Raw genomic sequence first — 16,131 nt, 5'->3', positions numbered from 1 at the left:
CCATTGATACCAAAATCCACAGACCCTGAAGTCCCATTGCATACAGTGGCATAGTAAAACAGTGTCCCTCATCTAAAATGGCAAAATCAAGATTTGCTTTTTGGGATTGATATTATTTTTGAACATTTTGAAGTTGTGGATGGTTGAATCCATGGGCAAAAAACCCATGGATACAATACAGAGGGCTAAGTGTAAAAACTATAAACACTCTTATAAATGTAAATGCATGCCTCCTAGTCCTGCTCGAAATGGAGGACCTTTTGAAATTCTTCCTGGACAGAAGGCAGAAATGTACGGCATGTCATGGAAAAGGAGGACATCTGGTCACCCTGGGTGGATTATGTCCCTGTTTCTCTCAGTAAAGGAAATGGAAACTATTCTGTCATAAAAGAGCTACCATGGGGTATATTTTTGAGTCGTGAACCGGTTGCATCCCATTTTTCCATGGGTGCGAGAGACTAGGACCCACCTCTCATCCCAGCAGCCCAAAGATAAATTGTGTAGGTACAGCATTTCCATTTTTAAGCAATCATTATGAAAGCAGCTGGAGACAAACAAAATTGTGACTGGAATCTTCTATGACGGCTATCTTGTGTAACTTTGCATATATGAAGGGAACTTCTTGCACTTTTGAGACTTAAAGGTGCCACATGATCCTTTGCATATTGATTTTTCCAGGCTAAATTTGAATTTTATATATACTTAGCTATGTAACAGAGGCAACAAAGCTGCCTCTGCACTGAAAAATAATCCAGTTTGATACTGCTTTAAATGGCTCCATCCTATGGACTCCTGGTATTTGTTGTTTGTTGTGGCCTTAGAGGTTTCTGACAGAGAAGGAGTATCCCATAAAACTACAATTCTTAGATTTCCATAGCATTGACCCAGGACAGTTAAAGTGGTGTCAAACTAGATTATTTCTGCAGCGCAGATGCGGCCTAAGAAATCCCATTAACAGATTTTGAAGATGTGTAATGGGACACCTGTATGCAGGTCTGGGTACACAACCACACTTCCTAATTGGTGTCCCAATGCACCGAAATCCTATCTGCATTTATTTAGTCAGTACAAAAGTAGATGCAGAAATACCTTCTTGTTCCTTTTAGCCATTTCCTGGATTTCTGCGTCTCATGGATCTTCAAGAAACCTTCTTTTAATGCCAACAGAAGTTCAGGTTCCTCTTCTACTGAGGGCAAATCATTTATTTATTTATTATTCATTGTTTCGCTGCCCAAAACTCTTTGGAGGGAAAGGGATGACCCCATGTTCAAGGTACAATGGGCCTTTGGTATCTACAAGGTTTTGGTACCAGGACCCCCTGTTGATACCAAAATCTATGGATGCTGAAGCCCCATTGTATATAATGATGTAGCAAAAGGGAACCCCATATATAAAATATCAAAATCAAGGCTTGCTTTTTGACATTTTTTGTGGAGAGGTATTTCAAGCAGTGGATGGCTGAATGCATGGACTGGACCTCCTGGTGCACCAAAACGGAGCAAAACCTCTTCCTCCACCAAGAGCGATGATGCTTCCTTGTTGAAATGATGTTGGCACCAGGTTGCGCTGCCTTACCCTGGACCCCCACACAACCAGAAGGACCTGTTTTGCTCTTTGACAACTCACAAAGCCATTTTAAAAAAACCACCACACCTCCTATTTAAATAAGAGATTCTCTGCTCCATTGGCCAGCCTGGCATTTGGAAAGGAAGGCGGTTATCTGTATTCCACCCCCACATTCTCTCATTTCTCTTGGCCATTGCCTCTAATGCTACCTTTTTCCAAAGTCTGGCAAGACACCTGGATCCACAGGGCATGAATCCTGCTATCTCTTATCCCTGATTCTTTCCTTTTCCCAAAACCATGCAAGAGTCAGACGTTAAGATTTCAAACTCAGCTGCAGCATCTGGGAGACACTAGTTTAAAAAGTGTCATGGCAGATTTGTGGCGAAGCAGAGGCCAAAGGCAAACAAGAGACTGGCACTGCCAGCCAGTCTTATCTGCTCTAGAATACAATAGCATAGTAAAACAATGTCCCCCATCTAAATAGCATAGTAAAACAATGTTCTCTAGAAGCCAAACCCTAAAGACAGGGAAGCCCTGCTCTCCAGGAGCACAATGGGACCATTAGGGGGCATAGGAGCCCTAAGAAACCATCCCTTGTCTATCACCAGCCCTTCATGGAAGTGGCTCCTCTGTGCCTTGTGGAAATATTGATTTCCTTCTAGTGGAACTGAGTCCTGTCTCACAAGGTGGACTACATACAAGTCAGTGGCTGAACCAATTTCTCCACCACTTCATTGGTACCATTGGTGTTGCCAAACACCATGGGAATTGCATAAATCCCAAAGCCAGCTCTGTCCAAATGCAACCACTCAAAATTCTGAAATTGCAGTTGTGTCAAGGCTGGATGTGGAGGGCCTTGTTTTCGGTTCTGCCATTCCCCCAGTTAAGACTGTTTGGGGTTTTCACACTCAGGGTTTTGATACCCAGGAAAAGAAAAATAGGGTCAAGGCTGGAGAGTTTAAAAAGGGGCTTACAAGCAATCATATAAGCTTTCCTGACAAATTGGACTCTAGAAATCCCAACTGAAGCTTCTCAGAAGAATATTGACAACTGGATTGTTGTCTGCAAACTTGGGTGCTCTAGAGACTGAAATTTCTGTGAATAGTAACAACCATGTCTTGGATGTTTGATTGAACACACGCCACAAAACATCAGGATATCTTTTTCACTTGCATGTGAAAGTTGCCTGTTCACTTATGAGAACTCTGTGTGGATTTTCTAGTCTTCTTTGGCAAAGAATCCTCAGAGGTAGTTTTGCCAGTTCCTTCCTCCGAAATAGATTCATTGCCAGTCTTCCATCCCATATATAAGCAGGGCTGACCTTGCTTAGTTTCTAAGATGGGATGGGATCAGGTGTTTTTAGGGTATTTAGCCCTGGTTCTTTTTCACTTACTGTACTAGATTTCCTCCCTTCTTTTACAGTAATTCTTACCCATACACTCTCTTTGGACAGGAAAAAGCCAACTTGATTCACTCTGTGAATCTCCAATTGGCCCATCCTTGGAAACTTAGGCAGTAGGGAGATGAAGATTGACTTGAGAGTGCAATGAAGTTCAAATTACAGGAGCTCAATGTTTCAGGGCAGAAGACGGCTTCCCTGGCAAAGCCTCCCCTGCAAGGCAGGCGCCATGAGGCTCCAGCAAATAAGAACATGTCCCGAGAGCTGCCAAAGAAGTCTGACAGACACTTACAATTATACCCCTGGGCAATGGGGCAAGTTGGTTTTCGTTCCCCTTAGAACTAGGAGGGGGAAGAGGTGTACCTGCTAGGAAGAATGGAGTATGGCTCTCCCATCCCTTCAGGGTTCGAACTCTGCACTTAACTCCCTGCCTCTCAAGCTTCCTACATGTACCAAACAAGCGGCTCTTCCTTAAGACTGGAAACAAAACAAAAAACAAAGGTGGTCAGCATTTCTAAGTAAAATCTTCAAAGCGGAGAGGATGGAGCTCAGTTAGGGAGCAGGGCTTCAAATGGATCAAAAACCGATTATGCAGTTTTAATTTAATTTACACAACTGAGATTCTAGATTTCCTCATGTAATGTGAACTCTTCCTCCTGTAAAAAAAGTAGAAGAAAAACCAGAGATACGCCCATGGATCTAAATCACCTGAGAGCATACAGCATCCCACTAGGAACATTTATGGTCATTTTAGGCCCAGGAAAGGCCTTTTACAAACTGGATGTACCCCCAAACTGACCTCTGATCACTTCTCGTTTTGTAAAAAAGGGCTCTCCTGTACCTAAAATGGTCCAAGGAGGCTACAAACATGGCAAAAATATTCCCCTCTGGCCCTGAGGACGTTGGTAGATATTTGGAAGCAAACACCTTTTGTTTTTTAAGCCTTTTGGTGTGCCCCCTGCCAAGCTCTCTCATTTTCACCATGGACTTTGCATGCTCTTTTGCCCAAAGTTATTTTGCTGCTGGCCCAGTCGAATGCAAGTTTATCTGTTGCATCCGCAGGATGGAAAAACCATTCAAAGGAGAGGGACACACACACGCCGTCATTTTAACGCAATTTTATTTGAAGGGTCAAAAAAACAAAACCTTGCAGGCTCTGTTAAGCAAGCAATGCCTCAGTCCCACAAAATAAAACTTATTTATAGCACAGAGAGGGAAGGAGGAAAGGGGAAAATTGAGGAGAGGAGCTCCACCAAGCCCTATTTCCAGGAGCTGATTCCTTAACAAAACCATTATGTTCCCCATCGCTGACTCAGGGACAGAAGCATCACCACCGGAGCATCACCTTTAGAGCATTACAGGCATAAAGCTGAAGAGAAGAATCGCCATCACAGAAGTCAGTCAAAATTGCTTTATAAAATGGTTAATAAAAATACTGGGGGGAATCCCTCATTTTTCATGCTACGGGCTTCATTTCATTTTAAACATAATATATTCAGAAGTTTACTTAGAAAACAACGTGACCCGGAAAGTTAAGTGTTGGGAAGCAAAAAGAGGGTACACACAAAACCAAAATGCCGCCAACATCAACCAAGAACAGCTTTGCGTTTGGGTGGGCCTTGGGACTGGAGGGGAGAGGAAAGACTGGCGTCTTCAACTGTGCCATGCTAAACTTTAAAACTCCAGCACAAAAGGAAAGTGGACAAACAAACAGTGATTCTTTTAAAAGAAAAAGACTTTTGAGTTCAGTTCCTTTAAATTAAGATCAGCAGAGTTTGGTCCCAATGGTTTCTATTGAGGTGTTTATTCACATGCTGAATACAGCTCTTGTATAGGTTAAGAACTAGGAAGGTGTTTCTGAAAGTAACCATTTTCAGGGGCGACTGTATTTATTTGCCAATGCTTAAAATAAAAAGTTATTTTAAAAAACATCTACAAACAGGAATGGGGAGAGGGGAACAAAAGAGTGACGAAACTGCTCCCCATCTTGATCATCACTTTCTTTTCTTTGTTTTAAAAAGAAAGAACATTCACAGTAAAAATTAACATCATATACAAGACCAGAGAAATAAATGGCTGGAAATGCAAAAATACCACTGGATCTGTGCACATGCAAGAACCTACAGCAATGGAATACAGGATACAATATGTAAGATAATAGGAGAAAAATTCCAGATGTTACCAGGAATTTATCTAATCAATATGACAAATAAAATTTCAGATAGGAATCCAAGAAACAATCGGAGACAGATGTTATATATGATTTCAACTGCAAGAATCGCATATGCACGGAAATGGAAAGAACAATCTACACCAGATATCGATATACATGGCTTCAAAAAACATTAGAGGTCATCGAAATGGATAAACTTACACAAATGTTAAATGGAAAATCAACAGAAAAAGTAGAGCTACAATGGAAACCTTTGCAAGAATGGAAATAAAAATTGGATTTATTAATTTGAGAGGCGCAAATAGATAGAGATATATCATGTAAGTAAGTCCTAGTTGGACATAAATACTCCGCTGTTTGCGCCATATAATAAAAACCAGGTTATGGTGTTGCTGTCTTTTCCTGCATAACTAGTAGAAAAGAGAATAACAGACTGGAGCTATACAGAAAATAAATTAGGTTATAGAAGTTTTAAAAAGTCTACAACTTCAGTGGTACATAGCTCAGAGATTCATAATGGAAGACAAAAAACAAATGAGATTAATGAATTTTGTAAAGTCTTTAATCTCAGTTTTTTTCTTTTTAATAATGAACAATGAAACACGAACTTATGTATTGACAAGTAATATCTGTAAAATTGTCATTGTTGTTTTCTATCTTCTTTAAAAATAAAGATTAAAAAAAGGAAAGGAAATAAAGAACAGAGAAAAGAAATGATTGCCAAGAGTAATTGGACAGAACTCACTCCACCGTCTTCTGGGGTCACTGGGAGGGGAAAAATCAGAAAAACAAAACATTCAACTAGTCAATAAGGATCAATTAGTCCAGATTGACAGAAACATCTTCTTCCTACTCCAGGGTCTTGGGCCTTCCTCCTCCTTGCGACGGGGCTACTCTGCCACCGACTGAAGGGCTTCTTTCTCCTCTCTGTTTTCGGCTCCGCTCTCATCATCCTCAATCTCTCCTTCTTCGCCACTAAACTTGTCATGGGCCCATTTGGGGCTGGTGCTTGATTTCCGGTACAGGAAACGGCCCCGGCCTCGAGGAAAGATGCCCCGGCCCCGGCCCCGGTTTGCCCATTTCTCTCCGCCTTCGCCCTCACGGTCATCATGCTGCAGTTAAAAAGGAGAAAAGACAAGAGCAAAAAACAACATTGGTTGGTCAGCAAATGCGGAGTTCTGCAACGGCCCAGCTCAGGGTCTTCCGTCTCTGCCCATTCCCATACCCTTTCTGTGCCACATCCTTGTCCTGTTCTGTGCCACACTCTCATCATCCTCTATCAAGCACTGGAGCGCTCTGGCAAAATATTCTAAGCATCACATGAAACAAAGCTCCCGGGTTTCCACAGGTAGAACCCATGGCAGTCAAAGCAGTCTCAAAAAGTGTGGTGCAGATTCAGTCCACAACAAGCAGGACTTCTCTGGGATAAGGCCATCTGCAACTTGTGCTCATTAAGTCCTCAGTGCTGCCTGTCTGCAAGGGGCAAGGAAGGTGCCAAGATGGCCAAATGAAGCCACCCAGTCTCAAACCTACAAACACAACTGTACGCCAGCTTTAACAGGAAGGAAGCTTTCCACATGGACATCCCCACACCTGGCAATCAAATCCCCCCCACCTCATGCGCACCTACCAAGTAGTACTTTTTGCTCTTAGGTGTATACTCAGGGTCCCACTCTTCCTCTCGGGCTCGCTTCTGGAAATCAGTACTGACTCCGCCAACGCCACTACCACCAGCACCACTGCTGTTGTTGTTGTTGCTGTTGCCTGAAAAGTTGCCTCTTCCCCAGCCACGGCCTCTTGCCCGGAACTGCTGCTGGCACCATGAAGTTGAGTGGGGGGGGAGAGGAAGGAGAAAGAGAGAAGGTTTGTGTGCTGACTTGAATGTTGGCACCTCTTGATTCCTGCAGCCCTTAATTCCAAAGTGTGGGCACTCTGAGCAGCTCCGATGCTAACTGTTTATACCAACAAAGAAACCTAACCCTGAGAAAGGCACTGAAGTGCCACTCAGCACACACATGGATGAGACGGGATGAAACTCTATAGGCAATAGCAGCAGCTTCAAGGTGGGCACCTTCTCACTGGGCACTTATGGTCTTTCAAGAGAGCACTGTGGGCAAGGACCTCTGGTTTGCTACTGACCTTGAGAGAGTGAGTGCTCAGTTGCTCAAGGATAAGTTTTTAGAACTGCTCTATTTTAATTCGTTTTAAGATGGGATGCAGGTTCCAAGGTGCCCCCCAACCTCACCTTAAATCAGTTGTTAACCATCACAAGATCTCATGACAATTCATTTCCCCATGTTTTACTTCGATTAATCTGCAAATTACTTGAATAAGTCTCATTTCTCTAAAATGGCTAAGAATGGTGGGTTGCGGAGAACCTTGAGAACCACCTGCCCTGAATCAGGATAAGATGAGCAGAGAAAAGCCTTAGCCTTCTCAATGAACTGATGCACAGTTACTTTCTGCTGGCTGTTCAAATCATTTCCATTCCTTTTCCTGGAATGAAGGGAAGCCCACCACGACCCTTACCAGCCGGCCCAACTCCTCTGAAAAAGCCACTTACGAAAGTCCCCCGAGCTCTGCCTCTTTCGCTGGGGCCAGCAAACTCCTTGGTGCCAAGGCGGGACTTGTCAAAACCAGGGGGAGCCGGCTCCTCTCGCTCTTCTGTCTCCTCAGGGTACTCTTCTGCTTTGTAGGAGCGTGAGGACTGGGAGGAGGAAGAGCTTGACCGAGAGCGCTCCCGGACACGTCGGTGCTTCCTGAGAAGCAGGAGTGAAAACAAGAGAAGTGTCGGTTAGGAACGGCCGTACGCTGGCAGTCCCAAGTTCAGCCATCCTCCACTTTCAGGGAGGCAAAAGGCTAAGATAATCATCGCAAATTGATACCCAGCCCACTGAGACTTGTGCATCATTAGGAAAACCAGTGCAAATATCCCAATCTATCCATAAGACCATTTTCCTCAGCTCCCTGCTATCTTTCTCACCTGAAAAACTTGTTGCAAAAATCACTTGTGATGGAACAATATTCAAAACAAACCTTCCTGTGGCATTGGTCTTCCAGCAAGACTTGATCTGCAAGCACCAAGGCTTTAAACCTAAGCTTCTTTTGAATCTTATCAGGAGATGTTCAGTGGTAAAATCACCTGTCCTGAAACACAGCTGGCCCACCATTGACAGACTTCATTTCCGAATGTACATTCTCAGAAGCTTCACAGTTCATGGTGCTTGGCTCTAACAGGTCAGGTAAAGACTCTGCACAAAGATGACTCCTAGACTAGTCTCTCGCCCCCAGAATCCTGGACAATGCAAGAGTTCTACAGTTTTTTCTGTGTAATGGATCACTGTTTCAGCTCATTATCAGGTGCTTGTCAGCAACCAACCATCATGTGGGACATCTAATAATGGAAAAAAATGGAAGCAAATTGAAGAAATGTAGGAGGTAGCTCCTCTCAAACATACTTCTTTTTGGACGCTTTGTGAGACCTTTCTGCTTTCTCTGTCGATCTCTCCCGTGAATGGCTCGAGGGCCTGGAGTCCACCGATTCCCTTGACTTGCCTCGCCTATCCTTCTCCTTATGTTTTTTACGCCGTTCAATGTCAAGGCGGAGGTCAACCGGGTCATCTTTATATTTGCTTTCAGCCTGGAAGGAGAGGAACAGGGAGAAAGGATTTCATACTTGAACTTTCAGACTATCCTTCGCCATCACACCCTTCTAACATTGCTCAGGACTGAAAAGTACTCAGCAGGGCAGGTTAGGCTGGTGCAATGATCCAGCCTGAACAGCTGCGCAGGTCTGCCACAAGGAAAATGCTAACCTTCCTTTATGCACTTCTTGCCATGCCAAATATAAGGTATTGTTAAATGGAGAAGAGAATAAAGCCAATGCTAATGCCAAGACAACAGACTGGCCCAGGGGTCCAGCAAAGGAAGAAACAACCCTCAAAGGTCTACTGCCTGTAAGAATGCCCAGGATGAAACATAGCTTCACTCTTCTATGGCCTGCTGAATGTTTGCCACATCCTAATTGAACAAAAAGACAACTCCTTGTGCCATCACTGGAAAAGAAAAAGGCTACATAGATGGAGTGAGAGGGCAACAGTGCAGGCCAGGAGCAACCAGAGCTACAGGAGAAGGGCAAAATTCCCTCCATTCTGAACTTAAAAGGAATCGGTGAAAGATTTACATGGGGAGGAGGCCTCCATTTTGTTTGCCTTCTAACCTGAATCTGCATTTTATAGCCTTCCAGCTTCTTGCTCAGCCTCACAGAGCTCTGCACCATAAGCACAAAATTCAGCATCAGATTACTCGCACTTACGATGGCAGAGAAAAAAAAAGGTTTGAGAATGCACCTGTCACTGGCAACTCTGAAACCAAAGAGAGTCAAACCTGGACTGGAACTGAAGTGGTCTCAATAGCTCTGTTCCACCTTATGGCACACAGTTCCTTGCTTCTCTTGCCCAGCTGCGACTCAGCCTCCACAGCCCTTCTCCTGCCCCATTCCTTTCTTCCCTTTTGCTAGTCCTATTGCCTTTGCAGGACTATACACAAACTAAATGCACTTAAGTTTCTTTATTCTGAACAATACTTATTATTGTTTACATGCATTTATTCAATGCTAACATTGGGCTTCGAGCCATTGCTGGGAATGTAAGGGACCCTTGTCGATTATGGAATGAGATTCCCCCCTCCAAAACAGATTTTAAAATACAATAAATATACATTATAGCCCAATTGTCCCATCTCTGGCCTGTTACAGACTGCCAAAATAAAGCTGCTTTGGGTCTCTTTGGAGGTATGCTATTTAAATGATGCATGCATTCTAAGAATCTGGAAGCTGCACCAAAGCTGCACTCCAGTGCTTAGGAATGGAGTGTGGCTTTGGCGCGAGCTCCGGACTCTTAGGACCCATGCATTATATAAATAGCATACCTCCAAAGAGACCCAAAGCAGCTTTATTTTGGCAGTCTGTAACAGGCCAGAGTCATTAATTAGCATGTTTGAAGTGGCACATCTGGGCAGAAACAGGCAAGGGTAGCCAGAAGAGGACACTCCACCACAGGCAAAGAAAAGTCTTTAGTAGATAATACAAGGATTACTCAAGAAGGCATTTTAAAAAAGTCTTTCATGTCTCTTTGCTTTCTCTACTGAGACAAGGGACCAGCAGAACCAATTGATCCTACACAGTAGCTTTCAGTCCAGTTAGCGGTCAGCTCGATGGCGAACAACTGGTAGCTCTCTTTAAAAAGCTTTCCTTACACAAGTCTCTAGCATACATTTTGATTAAAACAAAGAACAGCTTCAATTACCAAAGGAGTTAGCACTGTTGTATGTGCGAGCTCTATTTGTTCTTTTTGACTCCCACATGTGAAGGAGAACTCTTCTCACTCAGAACACAAAGCTTGATCTGTTACCACAACAATAAAAACTGGCTTGCCATAAATAATCACTGCAAAATCCAGGTAGATAATTTATTTGTTCCATTCCTTTTTCACACATGGGCATCTTAAGAAATTCTTCTTGGCTGTTTGTAGATCTGGAGCAGAGGACTATTCATGTGGATTTACTCACTTACGTGGATGCAGAACAGAGATAATGCCACATCAAATCTATTATCTATAATAGATATCTATTATCTTTCAAAACTTACAAGTATGTTTGCTTGGAGAAACTGAGAACACAGACATGATATGGAAACAAACATTTTGGCAACACTGCTCAAAACTTTTAAGATAGACATTTATGCATGTCAATAGACATGCTTAAATTCAAGATGAAATTTTTCTCTTTTGTTCTTTTTTGTTTGGCTTGGTTGAAAAATATTTTAAGGATACATACTGTACAAGTTGCTCATAGACATTTCATAGTCCATAAAAGACTGATAAGAAAGTGTTATTTTTATCATTCTTGAAACAACAGCAGCCAACAGAAAGCAACACATTAGGAGAAAAAAATATTATCTTTGTGTTTGGCTCAGATATGGATTTGATTTACTCCCCTTTTTCTGACATGCACGTCTGTTTGATAACATGGTTGGAAATATCACGGGTAAGACAAGTGATTTAGTCATACTTACAAGCAGCAAAATATCACAAAAAGTCTCTTCCATCATCAAGGTCACTTGTTTCCAAAAATCCACTCTTTTTGTCTCAAGCTCAACCTCAATTGACTTTGGGGTCATTTTTACCATATTTCTAACCACTTCACAAAGGTTGTTGATACATTTTTTTAATAAAAATTAACCCTTTGTAGTTCATTTTTAGAATTATGCCCATCCTTGAAAGAAAAACACAAACTTAAGTAGAGAGCAAGTTAAACAAAAATATCATTTTTAATATATATATCTTATGTATATATAAAGAAGAACTAAAAAGTTCATGCCCAAAGCACATAACGTTATGTTCAACTACAGATTAAAAGCAACAGTTCACCTTGTAGCTGGGTTCTTTGGAACTTTTGATCTCCTCTTGAGAGAATCCGTGTTTTCTAAAAGAACTCGGAGAAATGTCTATCCTCCTAAACACAAAAAGGAACAGAAGGATTAAGAAAACGCAATGGAAAAACCCCTCAGCCCCACCGCATTAGAAATGGGCAGAGAGAAGACAGCCATGTTGAGTCAACTTGTGAATGAAATGCTGGTTTTCAGTATTTAACCCCTGGTTCAGTCAAAAGGTGGCCATGGGTAAGTTGGTGTTGGCAAGCTTGAACTATGGAACAGGCTATTAGGAGATAAACAAGACAGAGTGGGACAGAGTGGTGGCGGGAGTTATTCATTCCTCTTTATCCGACAGCCTGTTTAATCTGTTGTGATTCATCACTACCTTTAAGTATCTGGTTATGGCTTCCATCTCTTTTGTAAGAAAATGATTAATAAAACAGAATAAAACCTGGTACAGTAATTTCTAGTTAAAGAGCCTCTAAAATACTTCTGGAAAGTGACTTTGGAAAGTAACTGGAAAATGTTTCTTAATATACCAATGCAGTGGAGTTTGCCCCAACTTGTTATGACTTCATGCCACCCTCCCTCCTTCAAAGGTAGCAGTTGTTAATCTTAATTTGGGGGCTTCCAAGCTCTGTAGCAACCTACCCATCTGATCCTGTTTAATAGCCAAGACTTGATGGACATCTTAAAATCTTTTTAAGTCCCTTGTGATTTTACATCCCAAGCCATGAAGAGAACACTTTGGGGGCTTATATGCAGTCCGTCCTCTTTCAGGCTAGGAAGTCATGCTCCTAATGATTTGGAGCAAGGGGGCATGCTGTCCCTCACTCTTCCCATGCCTTGGCTCTATGGTAGCCTCTGCTCACCTGTGGATTTCAGGGCTTTTGTTCTTAGCCGATTCCTGCTCCGCTCGTTTTAGATATTTTGTAAAACGTTCATTCAACGTCATTCCTGAAGGCCCAAAGTGATGCTCTGCATATGTGTTGAGGAAATACCATATTATTAATACTGCATTTTGACTTGGGATGACATAAAGTGAACTCTGCGAGAGGGTCTGCAACAGATTCAGGAAGCAAATGATAAAAAGGTGAAGGAGGGCGGGAAAGGGAAAGAGAAAATTCCTGCTCCCCTCCACCTCCACCAGGTCAGAAATTCAACAGCCTTTTACTGGTCAGTATCCTGGCAGTCATGTCTACCGAACACCAAAAGGACTTCACAAGACTTCATACCACCCTCCTTTCCATTCTGTTCCCAGAAAGCTTATATGTTCAGGTAAAGTTGACCCTTCCCTTAATTTTTAACCCACACTGCTTGAGTGAGCATCACTGAAGAGAGTGACTTTATATAGGAAAGAACCCATGCCACCTGCTGCCCCATTTGCTGAGCAGTCTTGCTTTTGCAAAAGGTCTCGGGTATGAATAACCTCTCTAATTTCAGGGAAGGGGGATGACACACTCCAGGTACAGATCAGGGCCTATGTTTATTTTTCTCATCAGACCGATTTCCCCTTTGTCAATGCCCAGACTTCATCATAATGTCAGTTAGAGTTTAGGAGTACGTGCATTCAAGTGCATCCAAGATTCCAAAGAGAAGACTTTGGCATTAAGATCCAAACTTTTCTAGAATGGAAAAACATTTTCCTTTTCCTTTTGTGAAAAGCCTTTGGCCCTCCTCTTGTTTACGATTCAGTAAGGCCACCAGGGAACAGAGAAGATGACTTGAGGGCTGCCAACTGGCCACTTTGCGTTAGTTCACACTCTCTGGAGGTGGAGCAAAACGCAAATGCAAAAAGCAGGTGAAACCAGGCCAGTCTAGAATCCTTGAAACACAAGTAACCATACTTTTCCCATTCTGGAGTAGGGGGGAAAGGGCGCCACTGACAACTGCAAGGAAAAGCATCAACCTCTACTGCATGAAAAGCCCTCCACGGAATAAGCATCATCAGGCACTGTGGGTCCCATCTGCCACAGATCATTGGCAAAGCAGGGCAGTTCCAAGATTGTGTGCCTGCCTTGAGCAACCACTCACCAACTTAAGCCGCCCACTCTCACACAACTCACCTTTCACGTGATGGACGATGGTCACTATGTGCTGAGCAAAGAGCTCCGAGGGGCTTCGCTGGGACTGGGCTGACAGGATGTGATGGAAAATGGAGCGAAACTCCTGCTTTTTGTTGCTGTGCACCAGATCGCGACACAGTTTACGCTCATGTGCCAAAATCCCACTGGGGCTGGTGTGGAAACAAAGGAGATGTTGAATTAATGGTGATGGCAGCCATGTTAACAGTCACATTCTGTAACAGCAGCCATGTTAAGTCTGTTGCAATGAATTCCAGATGCAAGACAAGCCATCCAAGTGCCAGAAACCCATCTGTTTTCAGAATAAACTATGTCTTATTACCAATACAGTTTTTCTTGTTTTAGGAAATTAAATATGAATACAGTAGCATTAAGCCTAGTTATTTAGCCATCATAACTCCCTGCCCTAGTTGGTGCTCAGCAGTTTAGTGAAACCATTTTCACTTGTGGGCAGAGCCCGAAACTGCAAGAGGTGTATAAGGCATCTGCCACTGTATTAGAGGTTTCTGCAGGAAAAGGTTTTCATAGGGAAATATTGTTCATATGTAAAACAGTTGTGTGAACTAAATAACAGTGACTAGGAATTAAATGCATATTGTGCAAGTCATTTTACTATAATGATTGTTTAATAAATTCTAATGTGCCACTCTAAATTTCTTCAAATATGTTTCTTTCAAAAGCCAAAACTACATTTGCTTTTCTCTAACGTGGCACTATGATTCTATGATCCCCAGGCTGGATGATAAGTGGAAGGAAGCAATATTATTACAGACAACCACACTTTGAATGTAGCCTCCATTAGGGCTGGAAGAATATTTTGTACGATTAATGGATTCTCTTTTCATAAAGAAAGTGTAGTTCACTTTGCTATGTCTATTTTTGGTTTGGATATTAAATTCCCGCCCCCCCATGTGTTTAGTGATAAATGCCTGTTACCAAATGACCTCTGAACACACGCTTACAGTGAGTTATGTGTTTGTTTGCTTTTTTTGGAAGGGCTCTTGGCTTATTCTTTTTAAAGAACCAATGGACAGTGTAGGGCACATTACAGTACAGAGCCATTTTCCCACTTTGGCTCACCCTCCCTTTTTCCTTTGCACCAGCCATGGAGACAAAGTGAGCCTCTCACCGGGCAAGATCCTCATCGAAAGAATCCATGCGGAGGTTGACCTGGGTCTCGCGCGTAATGGAAAAGGATGACTTGCCAGCGGCCAGGCCTTCTCCTCTCGCGCCTGGCTTCTCCCTGGTTTCTGCCACGGCCTTTCGTGGCGGAGGAGAAGTGGCACTTTTCTCCTGGGCTGCTTTGTAAGTAGTGACTCGGAAATTCTTCTCAGGGACAAAGCCTCTGTGCACAGCCTCTGCTCTCTTGGCAGCCTGTCGCTCGTCTTTCTTGGACTGCTCACCATAGGACTCCTCCTCCATCTCCTCGCCTTTCCTCTGCTTCTCTTTGGCGGTAGGCAGAAACACAAGGCCTTCCCATTTGCCAGTCCGGTCTTCCTCCTGGTTTTTACTGGAAGCAGATACCGTCTTAGAGAGAAACTTGGGCTCCTCCTCCTCTTCCTCCTCGTCCAAATTAGATTCCTTTCTCCCTTTGCCCTTAACTTTCTTCTCTGGCTCATCCATCTCCTCTTTGCCATAGTGACCCTCCTTGTGGAACTCGGCCATCTTCTTCTCAAAATCATCGCGGAGCTTATAACGTTTGGGTGACTGACTTCCACGGTACATCTTTTCTGCATCCACTTTGGAGGCATACGGATCCAATTTCAATTTACCATCTCCTAATCCCATCTCCGAGAAACCTCCCTTCTCTTTCATTTTTTCCTTTTCCACATTTGTCAGTTTCTGCTCTTTATCTTTCCCATTCTCAGCCTTTTGTTCTTCTAAGTACCTGGTTATAAGAAGAGACACATAAGACAATTCAAGAACTGTTATTCTGAAAGTTTAGATCAGGCAGCTTTCAGAAGATCCCTGTGCTAATGGACATTAAATCATTGGTTTGTTTAGCTCCTTCCATCTCTTTTTAACGCTTAGAAGTCGGTACAGAAATTACAAGAGGTCACACAGAGCTTACTCAAACTGATTAAAAAGTACTTCAGAAGCTACTTGGCACTGCTAGAAGGCAGGAAATATGTAAAAGATCTTACCCAACCTGTGCATTCACTTACAAACCTGTTTGTAGAGAATTTTACCCATCAACATTGTCACACCTTGGGCTGCTGTGCTTTTAAGTAACACACAGTTGAAATAAAAGCCTCAAAAGCTACTTCAAATTTTTGAAGGCAAGTCTCCTATGGAAGCTATAGACAATTCAAAACACAAATAAAAGCAAAAAGGTTAACAGGGGAAAACACTTGATTGGTTGGGAAGAACATGAATACTCGGCAACATTATCAAGACTAGCAATCCCCAACCAAAATTGATAGGATTTACCTACACCTTCTGGATATTAGAGATTTTATCTACGCTAATTGTGAAC

General features: G+C 42.7%; 1 protein-coding gene across 4 annotated transcripts in view; it reads right to left on the bottom strand.

The window, feature by feature from the left end:
- Window positions 1-4,068: 4,068 nt before the first annotated feature.
- The window catches only part of THRAP3 (thyroid hormone receptor associated protein 3), a 29,922-nt gene continuing 17,859 nt past the window's right edge, over window positions 4,069-16,131 (bottom strand). For 3 of the 4 annotated variants that reach the window (XM_042439233.1, XM_042439232.1, XM_042439234.1), the window contains 8 exons: window positions 14,785-15,543; window positions 13,638-13,807; window positions 12,444-12,549; window positions 11,567-11,651; window positions 8,597-8,778; window positions 7,702-7,897; window positions 6,769-6,951; window positions 4,069-6,250 (listed from right to left, as the gene is read on the bottom strand). In XM_042439233.1, coding sequence (XP_042295167.1) covers window positions 6,029-6,250; window positions 6,769-6,951; window positions 7,702-7,897; window positions 8,597-8,778; window positions 11,567-11,651; window positions 12,444-12,549; window positions 13,638-13,807; window positions 14,785-15,543 — 1,903 coding nt within the window. In that variant the 3' untranslated portion in view covers window positions 4,069-6,028. The remainder of the gene's footprint in view (window positions 6,251-6,768; window positions 6,952-7,701; window positions 7,898-8,596; window positions 8,779-11,566; window positions 11,652-12,443; window positions 12,550-13,637; window positions 13,808-14,784; window positions 15,544-16,131) is intronic. The other variant, XM_042439235.1, reaches the window with a different exon arrangement.

Source organism: Sceloporus undulatus, chromosome 9 (genome assembly GCF_019175285.1).
Source record: "Sceloporus undulatus isolate JIND9_A2432 ecotype Alabama chromosome 9, SceUnd_v1.1, whole genome shotgun sequence".
NCBI lineage: Eukaryota > Metazoa > Chordata > Lepidosauria > Squamata > Phrynosomatidae > Sceloporus > Sceloporus undulatus.
The sequence above is the reverse complement of the archived record's forward strand: the minus strand, read 5'-3'. Positions and strand labels throughout refer to the sequence as shown.